The sequence below is a fragment of the Cryptomeria japonica genome, chromosome 3 (assembly GCF_030272615.1).
Source record: "Cryptomeria japonica chromosome 3, Sugi_1.0, whole genome shotgun sequence".
In the NCBI taxonomy this organism is placed as follows: domain Eukaryota; kingdom Viridiplantae; phylum Streptophyta; class Pinopsida; order Cupressales; family Cupressaceae; genus Cryptomeria; species Cryptomeria japonica.
In genome coordinates, this window is record NC_081407.1 from 284,903,350 (window position 1) to 284,915,916 (window position 12,567).

General features: G+C 35.7%; 1 protein-coding gene across 3 annotated transcripts in view; it reads right to left on the reverse strand.

Annotated features, from left to right (window-relative positions):
* Positions 1–12,567, reverse strand: part of LOC131029619 (DNA repair protein UVH3) — a 56,665-nt gene that overhangs the window by 24,431 nt on the left and 19,667 nt on the right. For all 3 annotated transcript variants that reach the window (XM_057960174.2, XM_057960175.2, XM_057960176.2), the window contains one exon: positions 1,558–1,678. In XM_057960174.2, the coding sequence (XP_057816157.2) occupies positions 1,558–1,678 (121 nt within the window). The remainder of the gene's footprint in view (positions 1–1,557; positions 1,679–12,567) is intronic.

Here is a 12,567-nt window from a genome sequence, read left to right on the forward strand (position 1 = left end):
AGAAACAAAGGAAGGTTGCTAGAAGCTAAGCCACATTTAAGTATTGAAAACTTTATCTAGAATTTGTTTTTTTGAAGGAGGTCTCTATTTAGTTAAAAATGAAACAATGATTAAATGACTGAAAGGGTGTGTCTATGACTCTTTGGTGTCTTGATTTCATTCGGAGGATACATCACACTTTTTGCAACTCTTGCTGTTTGGAAAAAATGAAACCAATTGTAAAACCTACCTAACTAGAAGGTTATTGTCAACTGTTATAGTAGGCTCAAAAATATAAAATATCATTCGTGTATAGTGGTGAGTTGGCTTTCAAGGTCCTTATAATTTAGACCAGTGTCCTTGCTGAAGTTTGTCTTTTGCATTTTGAACTCCATTTGCAATTTTGCATCGATCTTTTGAAGGTATATATGATGCCATTTGCATCTACTTATTGCTAAATTGGAGCTTTGAAGAGGTTCACAATGTGGCATGAGTGAAATCTTTTATGATTAACTGTGAATCTTTATAAGTTGACATCTACTCATTCTTTGCCATGGAAAACATTATCGTAGGACATGTACTGTTCAACAACCTTTGAGAGAGATGAAAAATCAAAAACTAAATCCTTAGTTCCAACCACACAGAATAGAATGTGTATGCTGCCAAGGCCTTATCATTAATCAAAGTTTGTTGCACAACTGGTGTCAAGATGCATACCTACAATTGAGCCAATTCTTCTGATGCCTGAGAAAATTAGAAAAGACCTGTTGCTGAGAGTGTCAACTACCATGAAAGTATGTCCCCATTTGAAATTATCAATAGTAAAAATGGAGCTAAGGGCTTTTGGAATGATAGATTTCGATAATTAACATTTAGTATGAGTTATAAATTATAATCAATGAATTATCTCTGCCTAACCAGATTTTTTGTAGATGATACATATTGCAAACAAATTGAGCCAGATGGCCACTAGTGTTTTGATGGACCATTTCAAAGAGCATGACCACCCCTTCGATAAGAAGAAGAAAATTGTCACTTCTAAAAACCGTGCACTAATAACTCATTCAAGCAGAAAAAAAAACTTTAGAGGTGGATATCCAAGAGACAGAAAAAATGATACAAAGAGGGAAACACTCTGAAGATGAAAATTCCAAGAAGTATTCTTCTGGCAAGGCAAAATGAGTCTCGGGGCATTTTTTCTAGTAAAAGCAAAAGAAAAGGATATTTCGCAGCAGATGCCAAAGTAATTATTACGCTGAGGACTGTAGAGTAACCCTATAAGCAACTCGACAAGGAGAAAATATTTTAGTTGTAGATTTTAAAGGTGATTAGCACGACTTTCTCTCATGACAAATACTTCCAAACTTCACTCACGCTGTACCCTGTTTTTGGTCATATCTACTCATACAGTGTAGACCTGTGTTGCAAGCAAAACTAACCAAATGATTTCATGAGAATCTAACTACTGAATTCTAGTTAACAATTATTGCCAGCTATTGGGAAGGTGAAACCATCATGCATGGATTTCAAAATCATTTAATTTTGATTCAATTTGATACTATAATGTAAGAGCCTTACAAGAATCATCTCTTCGTTGCCATCTGTATCTTCGCTTTCATCATTGTGAATCGCTTCATGTGATTCAGATACAAGCGTCTCTAGTTGTCCATCATCTTCTGCTGCAAGCGATGCTGCTAGCCTATCAAGCAGAAGCAAATGTAACACATATTTATCTGTGGCTTTAAAATTTAAATATACCAGCTTCCAAAATAAATGAAAAGAATGTATGCAAAGAATGCATTAAAAGAATCCTCCCATATAAAATATGGAACATAAAGTGAAACAAGTCCAAGTTTATCTATCATATATTTTCTACCTTAATTTTATATACCTTACACAGTCAGCGTAATTTTAATACAAACATTCCTTAATTTTATTTTATATGTAATTTTTCTATTGATGTACCTTAATTTTATTTTATATGTAATTTTTCTATTGATGTATTATCTTGGACCCTCTGAGGAATTTAGAATAATTAAATGCTACTTTTAAAAATATATACCTGATAACCTAATTGAACGATTAAAGCATGATAATAAGAGCATTTGGTTCCTGATGCAACTCCCAAAAAGGAAATAGGAGAATCTATTGTAGGCTTGATAGGTTCTATGCTAACAGAGAATATTTCAGTTTTGACATTAATGATTGTGGCAGCAGAGTTCAGGTTCAACCTAGTTCATTGTCTGGTCATCACCCTATTTCTGTTAAGATCAAGCTTAACAAAGAATATACTATGGGTTGTTAGGAAAGATAACAAATTCATACTTAACACCACCTTGCTTAAGGATGAGGGTTGTAATGAGGCTATATTTACACCGAGAGAAATTAATAGAATTCTACAGAAAGACTCTTCTGTTATTGATAGATGGAATATCAATGTTAAGAGCTGGTCTATTATCTTCCAAACTGTTGGTAAGAAAAGGGCTATGGATAATAGGAGGGTTGAAAATGAGCTTCAAGAAAATCTTTGCACCCTTGAGTCTACTCTACAAGATGACCCTCATAATGAGATGATAAACGAGGAATTAAGTAATGGCAAACACTGTCTTAGGACCTTCCAGACAAGGAAAATCCAACCCCTAAAGGTCAGGGCAAAATGAACTAGTTGTCTGGTGGAAATAAAGATTCAAAAAATTTCTTCAGATATATTAAGAGAAGAATATCAAGGAAAATGTTAGTTGTGTTAGGGATGGAGACTCCTTGCTGTGTGATCAGGAAGATATTAATGAGCGATTTTATTCTTGTTATAAGAACTTGTTCACTGTAGAAGGGAATGGTCAAGAATGCAATGATGCAAGGAGATTCTATAGAAACATTATACCTAAGAAGATATCTAACGATGACTCTGCTAAATTAGCTAAAGATGATTCAAAAGATGAGATTATCTCTGCTTTTCAAGCTCTTAACAATGACAAATCCCCTGGGGCTGATGGACTGCCTATGGAATTGTATAAGCAGAATATTGATTAGATCAGTGAGGATATCTATCACTTGTACATAGAGGCTATTTGCAAAGGTTCCTTAGGTAGCAACATCCATAAAGACAAAATTAGGTTGCTGCCTAAGGATGGAGACAAGACATTAGTTAAAAATTGGAGGCCCGTTACATTGCTCAATGTTTCTTATAAGATTCTAGCAAAAATACTAGCTTTGAGACTTGTGGACATTCTACCCTCCTTTATTAGTAGTGCACAAACTGGATTCATAAAAGGCAAATATATTTTAGAGAATCTCTAAACTAGCTAGGAAGCCATGGAATGGATCAGATCTTCAGACCAGCATATTGGTATGCTTCTCCCTGATTTTGAAAAGGCTGTAATGTCCCCTTCCTTAGCATTAGCTATTTCTAGAGGTTAGCCTATGACTTTGGTCCCCGTAGACTAACATGGTGATTAGGGACCCTTCTGAGGGTGTTCTATGGCTCTTCAGCTGACCTTTTGGTGCTTATTCCAGTATTCTTCAGTTCAGTGTCCCAGTTTATTTGTGTTGTGCCTTCCAGAGATCATTCAGGACAATATTCAGGACAATTTGATTCACACTTGCTATTTTTGGCAAGTCACTTGGATGTTTTGCTCATACTTACTATTTATAGTAAGTCACCTAAGTGGTTAGTTGGCATCATAACTATACCTGGAAAGTGGATGGATTATTCCCATGATTTGATATTGGCATTTATAAGGGGTTTAATGATTTAAGTTAAATTATTAAACTTGAATCAAGTTTAACTTTAATAATAGTAATTATATTAAAAGACTTTATGGTATGACGACATAAAGGGGGTTAAAGTGATTTCTAAGTCATTTTCATAAAGTGACTTTTTAATAAGTCATAAAGTGGACGCCAACCATTGAAATTATTAAAACATCAAAAAATATTAATTTAAAATATTAAAAGCACACTTGGGCATGGCTTTTTGGGAGAAATATAAAAGCTACTTTGTGCTTTTTGTCATTCATTCATGTTTGCACAATTTGATGAAAGCTGTAGCGAGGGGTTTGCTGGTTTTGTGAAAGCCATAGCTTTTGGAGGATGAAAGCCCTCAAAGAGGACAGTGTTTGCAAGTGTGGAAGATCACCCAAGAACACTTATCTGGATAATCTCATTCAGGGATTATATTTGGGCTTCATTGGATTCAATGATTAATTCTGATCACGCATTCAAAAGATTAATAGAGGGTAGATTGGTAAAATTCTTTGGCAGATTGGAGACATTAAATACTCCCTCTTGCTTGAAATACCCCCAAATAGGGATGATATGACAGTAACAATACCTTCCTCAAACAATCTTAATAATGGTGCTTACAAACTGGAAATCATTAATTTCAAAGACCAGAGTTTCAATTTCAAACATGCAACTAAATAAAAGACTCAGAAAATTCTGTGAACTGCAATATATATGTATTTATTATTGCTCAGGAGTGCATAGGAAATACAACTAAAATTGACAGGAATAGAATAGCTTGGACCTCGCGACACCAGGGAGAACGATGTATTAATGCTTAGCATTGTAAATCGCTAGCATTAATCGATGATATATGTATCATAAATCCACAGCCATCCTTTTCTAAAATTTATTTAGCATTTTCTGTAGCAAAGCAGACCAAATCAATATTCCCTCACCTGCTTATAGTCCTAGGTTGGCCTCTAAAAATTTAAAATCAGCAACCTTTACCTCTTAGATGTTTTTATTTGTGGGAGGGAATGTGGTTTCAGCAATAATGTATCCCTCCTCTTTTCTTAATCTTGTTTGTCTTTTCCTCTACGATTATACTGGTACTGCCAAGTGAGATTTCATAATCTCTTTGCCAAGTCTTAGCTTTGGGGCAGAGTTTTAGATTGGCATAGTCACTTACAAAGTGCAACATTCTTTTATTTTCTAAACTGACTTCAATGTTTTTATGCTTGGCACAGTTTCTTCATCATTTTGCCACCCTAAACACCATTTTGAACTAGCTTCACCACCCTATTATGCACTTTGATTTGTCACTTAAGCCAGTTTTCCTTTATGGCACAGTTTTCTAATGCATTTGCCACCCACTTAACATTGTTGAAATTTTACCTTGAAATTTAGTTGTGATTTTGAGTTGGCATCGCCAACTTAGAATAGCACTGATACTTGTTGCCATCATCATTTATGGGCATAGAATTATGCTCGCAATGTCAAGCCAGAAGTGTGTCGAAGAGGATATCTAAATCATTTGCCCTTCCTGTTTTTCTTTTAAGATCCATGTCTTTATCATTGCATCCTCTTCCATTTCATGGCGGAGCTATCAATCTTTAAGAACTTGATCATGCTCCTTCAGCACTCCTCATTCATGTGTAATCTACAACCACTGTTAGTAGCTAAGACTAGACCAACCCTTGATGACCTAGCAATTTGACAGGTAGGATAAACTGGTTGACATTGATAACTTGACAAGAATGACAAGATTACTGACTATAACCCTGACCAAAGGCAAATTTTCATATAGTTTCCAACAATATTCTATTAAAACTGAAAATAAATGCACTACACTATGTTTACTTATATTACGGCTAAGCAATTAACAATATACAGTAAACAGAGTTATTCATGAAGAATTAAAGAAGATAAGACCATACTGAACAACATATGAATTGAGAGAGTAAACAAATGTTTTTAATCATCAATGCACTTCATACAAATTTTGAGATCTGGAACTCTTTCCACAATGCAGTCCCTTCTCCCGATTACAAGGAAAATTTTAAACTTGCCAATGGTTGCTAAGGACTTTCCAACCGTCAACTATTCTCATAGAACGTACAACATAACAAAAGTAACTAATATGTAATTTATTTATCTACACACTAGAATTAAAGTTTAGAATAGTTTAGAATAGACTTTCTTAATGTATCATTATTAAAATTAGAATATCTACCCTTTAAATAGACAATTGCACTATGAATCCAACTAAGAGAAACTAGATAAGGTGTCAAGTAAAGCTCCAGTTACATACAACTCACTAGAGTGAAACTCAATTTGGATTAACAATCAACTAGTTTGACTAATCGATCAATCTAGTCTAGCAACAAACAACTCCCAATCAAAGTAATTGAGACTAAGTTACATCCACAAATCACTCAAGTCTCAACTAGTTGATAAGGTGCTAATCTCAAAGAAGACTCCCTACACAGTAGTGTCTCATTCTGCTGTATACCACATCCTATTCATGTTGATCTCTCAACTACATAGAAACCAAGATGAACTATGGCATCACTACTACACCATGCTAATGTCGATGTTTCTCTTGACTACACCTTCAAGAAACCTACACACAAACCAAAGTTGTTCCTGGGTACACTTCTGTGCTAAGGGGAAATTGCAGTGAACTACTACATTTCTTAAGGAAGAACACCTTCAAAGAAACCAAGGAAAAACTATTAAAGACTCCCTCTTTGTGAGGGAGGTGTTTCTCACCAAGTTCAGATAATATCATAGCATCTCAAACATCCCCTCTGCTAGAGGGAACATCATCATGTTAACCATAAATGATGGTAAAGAAATATAACCGTGGACATTTGCTCCCTTTTGTACCATTAATTCTCTTCAAAATCTTAAAGGACTAGATCCCTCATACAAAGAAAACTTCAACAATTTGCCAACCTCCTTAATCCTTCATGTTGACTTTATGGGTTTGATTCTCCTCACACCACATCATGAGTTGTTCATGACTAATAATAAACTCATATGTATACATGTCCAAGACAAAGTGATCAAACCTATCACGTAAAGAATTACAGGCAGCACTAAATTTGGAAAAGCCCAACTTAAATAAAAACTCATCAATCCTAAAATACTAAACTTGTGGTGCATGCATCAACCCATCAAACCTTCTTCAATTGAGATTTTGTGGGTATCTAGCCCATGCAGCTCAAAACCTTGGAAAACTAGAGCAAAAACCTCAACAACATCAACTCCCTCTTTCTAAGAAAATCCTTTGAAAAATGGACTAAGAGTCATCCAAGTCAACTCTCTATTTCAAAGAGAATCATTTGGCAATAAATCTGTCTTGTTCTTCAATACTACCATCAACTACATGTCAACATTTCCATGGTAGGTTAAAAACAATGTCAAACTTCTACGCCATAGTTCAACTAGATTAGAAAGTAGCCTAGAAAAGGCCACATTATTAAACTTCTCTGACGAAAAGATAATCAAGTTCAAGATTGCATTTTCTAATGATCACTTGCTGACTTTCAAACTATGCAATACATTTTCTGTAGATATGTCATAAAAGAGATTGAAATAAGATGCTTTGTTAAACCAAGAACATACAATACATCATCTAGCTCGAGAACATCACCTAAAGGTATGTGGAAGAGACAGTGCCCAATTTAGTTACTAGACAAGTGGCACCATTGCCCAAAACCTATATGGCTTCCTCTCATCCTTGAAGTTTGTTGAACACCTTCTTGTTGAAGGTCATGCATCTAGTTACATTACGTCCAAATATCACCCTAAACCAAAAATTGTGTTAACGGATAGGCATAGCATCATGGAGAAAGCTATCTCAAGTCTAGATGCTAACTCATGCTCTTGCTAAAGTTGTTGCATTCCCTGCAAACTCCTGCTACTGCTACTGCTACTTGTCTTTCTTCCTCTCAAGATGTTAAGATGCATAGTGACCCATTTTGTGGCATTCAAAACACTTCACATGACTCAAGTCTTTCTTCCTCTAGTCTAAATAATTTGATTCTTTCTCCTTGCCATTCTAACCCTTCACAGGTCTTCCTTTCTTACTATTTTTCATCTTCCTAATGAGGGCTAGGTTCTAACTGTTTTCTGCTCTAGCTAAAATAGTCTCCAATCCAGTCTCCTAAATGAAAACATCCCAAAGATTCTCATGAGTACAAACACCTCAAACAAATGGGTCCAAGAGAGCCCATTTATAGCTATGGGTACCAATGCATCATCCACTACCCTCACCCCAATAGCAGCAAGCTGATCTTGAAGCTCAATGATCTTCATAAGGTAACTAGCAACTTTAACTATATCACTCATTTGTTTGGCATAAAGCTTGTTCTTTAGCAATATCTTGCAAGAGATGTTCAGACTCTAGTACAGAGTGATCAAGGTATCAAACATTACCCTCATTGTAAATGGTCCTTCCCCAAATCTAGGATGATTCACTTTGTCTACGCCAACTTTTCGTTATGTTCAACCAATTGAAGTACTGGGATAGATGACCTCCCGGGAAGTCCCAGTGCTTCACCCCTGTGAGCATCACCTAGATGCAATGAGTGCTAAGTGGATCATTCATTCTCATGAGAGATGGATTCTTGTGAACCACTACTCATGAAACATGGGTCAATGAGTTTGACTCAAAAACTACATAGTTGAACCCTGATAGCAATATCATAGTTTGACTTGCTGTGGAAAATACCTCCTTATCAATTGAATAGGATCAATGAGGGCTACAACCTTTATCTCCATGATACTCCAAAGATCAAACTCTTCCTAGAGCATTTGCAATCTACACTTCCAAGGTGTAAAGTTGGAAACACCCTCTAGACAGTCACACTTTCTAAGACCAAGACTAGTCATACCTACAGCTCCTAGAACACACTAAAACAATCAGAACAGCTGGAAATAACTCAGATTGGTAGCCTATGACAAGTTGTCATGCCCCTGCCCTGTAAGTAAATTCACAGCATTAAAAAATAAAATTCAGAAAATAAATTACTAAAAAACTCAAGGGGTTGGGCTGACCTGGCACAAACCCTGGATCATGAAATTAAGAAAAAATGTATATATATATACTAAGTCACAAGGTTCGAATTAGAATTCGAATTCGACAGCCATGAAATTCGGATGAAATTCGACAAGGGAAAAATTAGAAAAAAAATTCGGATAAAATTCGCCTTCTATAATTTTGTTTATTTTTAAATATATGTATACTTCTAATAAATTATCAGAATAGCGACCCAGCAGTTGCAGACACCCATGACCCAATAGATACAAAGCATATACAAAGAATACCCACGACTGCTGAGTTGTGTTTAGAGGCGGATAGCAGTGCTTTATAGAGGAAATTCAATTAAATTCGATTTTTTTTATAGAAGTTTGAAATTCGATTAAATTCGAACCTCATCCATGAAAATTGCCGTATCTTGTGACTTAGTATATATATACACACACACCAACCAAGACTTAAAGAATTAAATAGAAGTAAATATTGAAGGGGGGCAAACCTGATTTGGATATTTGTATAGCCACCATCGGCCGACCAGGGAAAAATTATAAATAAATAATTAGTTTATGGTGATGTCTCTAAGAAGGCCGGCTGAGTCTTGTTGAAAAGTTGTGACTCTTGTGAAGAGGCGTGACTCCCTCCAAATGGAAGATATAAAAATAGGACAATTCATCCAAGAAAGCATTCAGAAAGATAATAGAAAAGAAGAAGAATAAACGTTAAATCTATTATCATACTCAGACCTGACTGGAATATGAATGGAATAAGCATTCAATATTAAGAAAGGAAATGGGTTCAATAAGCAGACAAACATATCAATTACAGAAGCTATAAATATATAACTACAGAAGACATGAATCATTACCACCAACTTGAATATATTCTGAGCAGATCTGCAGATCGAACCATCAGCAGAAGCAGTCATCAGCAAAGAAGTAATAGTAATCAGTGATTCTGAAAGACATTATACAGAGAGGCATCAAAAATCGATCAACAGCAAGCAGAGATACATTCACACCAAACTGACTACAAATTAATATATACAGCTCATGTTGTATACAGAAACCGTTACTAATTAAATCCTTATGTTACATAAATTGTATGGATAAAGTAAAATTTATTAATTAAGGCATGAATTGTTGCATGTAGTAATCATATACCCATGCACTGTAATATACGTATAAATCTGCCTTCAATAATCAATCAGATTATGAGGAGGAAGGACTGCATTAGGGAGAACCGCTATAGGACACCCTACCACAGTTGCATTGAGGGAGAACCACTACTAAAACACCCTATGGTACTGTGCTTGAGGGAGAACCGCTAAGGGCACCCTACTGCAATCTCTCTTGAAGACTCCTACATAAATGAATTATTGAACTCAAGATCTCCAGCCAGGGAATAATGGATGAGGATTGCTTGAAGGGAGAACAGCTGTCTTAGGGCACCCTATCATACCTCATCATTCCATATCTTTCATAGATGAGATCTCACATACCCATCATACTTGCTGTCTATTAATGAATATATGATTTCCTTGTTCTAATAATAAAACTGTTATATAAATCATGTCAATAATGTTACCTAACTTCATTGCAGGTTTACAAGACACAACTTAGCACATCTTATTCTTGAGTAAAAATTATATTCCTAATTATATGGTATGCTTTATTTCATTTTGTTTGTGAATTTTGGGCAAAAGATAGGACAGTCCAGAAAGGGGACATCACACAAGTGCAGATCAACACTCCAATCACTAAAGCACTTAGGGCATATCATCCCACAACCTCCCACAAGTCCAGATAATTTCAATCACTGAAGCAAGGACATCACACCTGCAGAAATCCACTGACAGTTCCCTCTCACAAATCCTTAAGGGAACTGTCCATGGCACACCTGCATGGCCATGGACATATAGAGCTCAAATCCATAAAATTACTCTGCAATTTGTTGCTATTGTATTGTCCAGTCCATACCGAACACTGATTAGAATATTATTGGTATTAGAGCCACTTGAACCTTTGTTGTAAAATGATTTTGATTTTATGGAATTAAAGCAACTTAGAGTCACAAGGTATAGTACATATAGTTTTACACTTTGTATCTAGGATGCTATGGAGTGCAAATTCACATATATAAGAGCTGTGACAATGGGACTCATGAAGTCGAGAGATTTCAGGACTTCTTGGTGTAAAATTATGAAGGAATGTGGGAAACTTCAGCAGCATTTCAAAGGTAGGCTGCTGATGAATCCTAAAGATAGCACATGGAGTGGCTAGAGGTCTACTATCAGTTTTCTCTGTTTATCTTTTAAATTGTGAGAGAATTCAGTCAGCCTAGTGCCAACAGGATCCAGTTTTGACTTTGAGTTTTGAAGTGGGCACTGTGGTTGTTTCTCTGTGTAGATTGGCAATTTTATTTCATGCTGATTCAATTTCGGAATTGTTCATTGATTTTCCATGGCCTCCAGAAGGAATCACAAGTATTCCCTGGAAGTAAAATATACCAAAATTTATTAATGTCATAGGAAGGAAATGACATAATGTGAATCCAAGGAAAACCACAGGTAATTATCCTAGCAGGAGGGAGGTAAGCAGGGTTGCAGAGGTAAGGATCCATGAGTAGCTATTACATCCTGGAAGGGATGCCCTGAAGCTAGTTTTTCTTCAAAGGCAACTGGATCTGAACTTGAATGACACTCAGCTGATGTTTAGGCATCTTAAGAAGGCCATAAGAAGAATGCCCACAATTTAGTTTGCCAATGATTTGGAAGATTATCTGAAGACATTAGCCAAAAGAATCTGGTACCTAGCAATGAGGGATGGGTTATAGAGACAGTTAACATTTAACTTTAAATCTGGCTGAGCATTATGACTCCTAGAAGGCCAGCAGAGTTAATGAGCTTCTTTTGACTTCGGTAACTGGCACTAAGCACACTGTGCAGACTTTGATTAAGACTCTAGTGAAAAAAATAATAGTTTTCGTTAGTGGTTCTACCTCACTTATCCATGTCACTGTCAAAAATTTCAGGCTATTCAATACCACTTACTAATTAACCATCAATGATTGCCAGGAAGGGCTTGAAAGAATCCAGCTGTCTATGACAAAATTGTTCAGATAATTGTGGAGAAAACTGAAATTGCATTACTAGATTAGCTTCAAGCTCCCATTATGCCTACTAATATTGATGCAAACCAAGGATGTGATACTGCTCATGCACAGTGCATTGCTTAGGGGTATATTGAGCATCTGCTCTTTCTTTTGGCTTAATGATTTATATGTTCATGTCTTGGTCCTGTTATGTTAACATTTGTTGGTCTTAACAGTAGTAAGATTCATGCTTTCCTTATTCCTGTCTGGTCAGTAACAGGATGCCTGATCCTCATTGAATTTTATTGATTAGTCTTTTTGAGGCAGAACTAGAGCCCCAAATATGCACTGAATACTCTCAGAAAATGAAAAAAACACTAATGATTTTAACCAAACATTTATCACATTCTTAGTTGTTTCAATTGTCAGCTGATGTTTTTAAGGCACTCAGTCTGACACTGGATTTGTCAAATTCTTATCAAATTCAGCCCTGAATGTCACCAATATTTGAAAGTTCAAATTTACAGACAGCTGTTTTATGGTTTTAGGTTCTCCTTTCCAGTTTTAGAGTTTCGAAATCAACATGTAAAGAAAACTTTGGATATCCCTGCAGTAACGTAAAGCTTGTCTTTTCAGCTTAATAGGTTGAGTGAACCCAAAAGAGAACACTAGCTTGAATTATATTTATATATATATAGGAAAAAAATAGAATTTTTGAATCTGGCAAA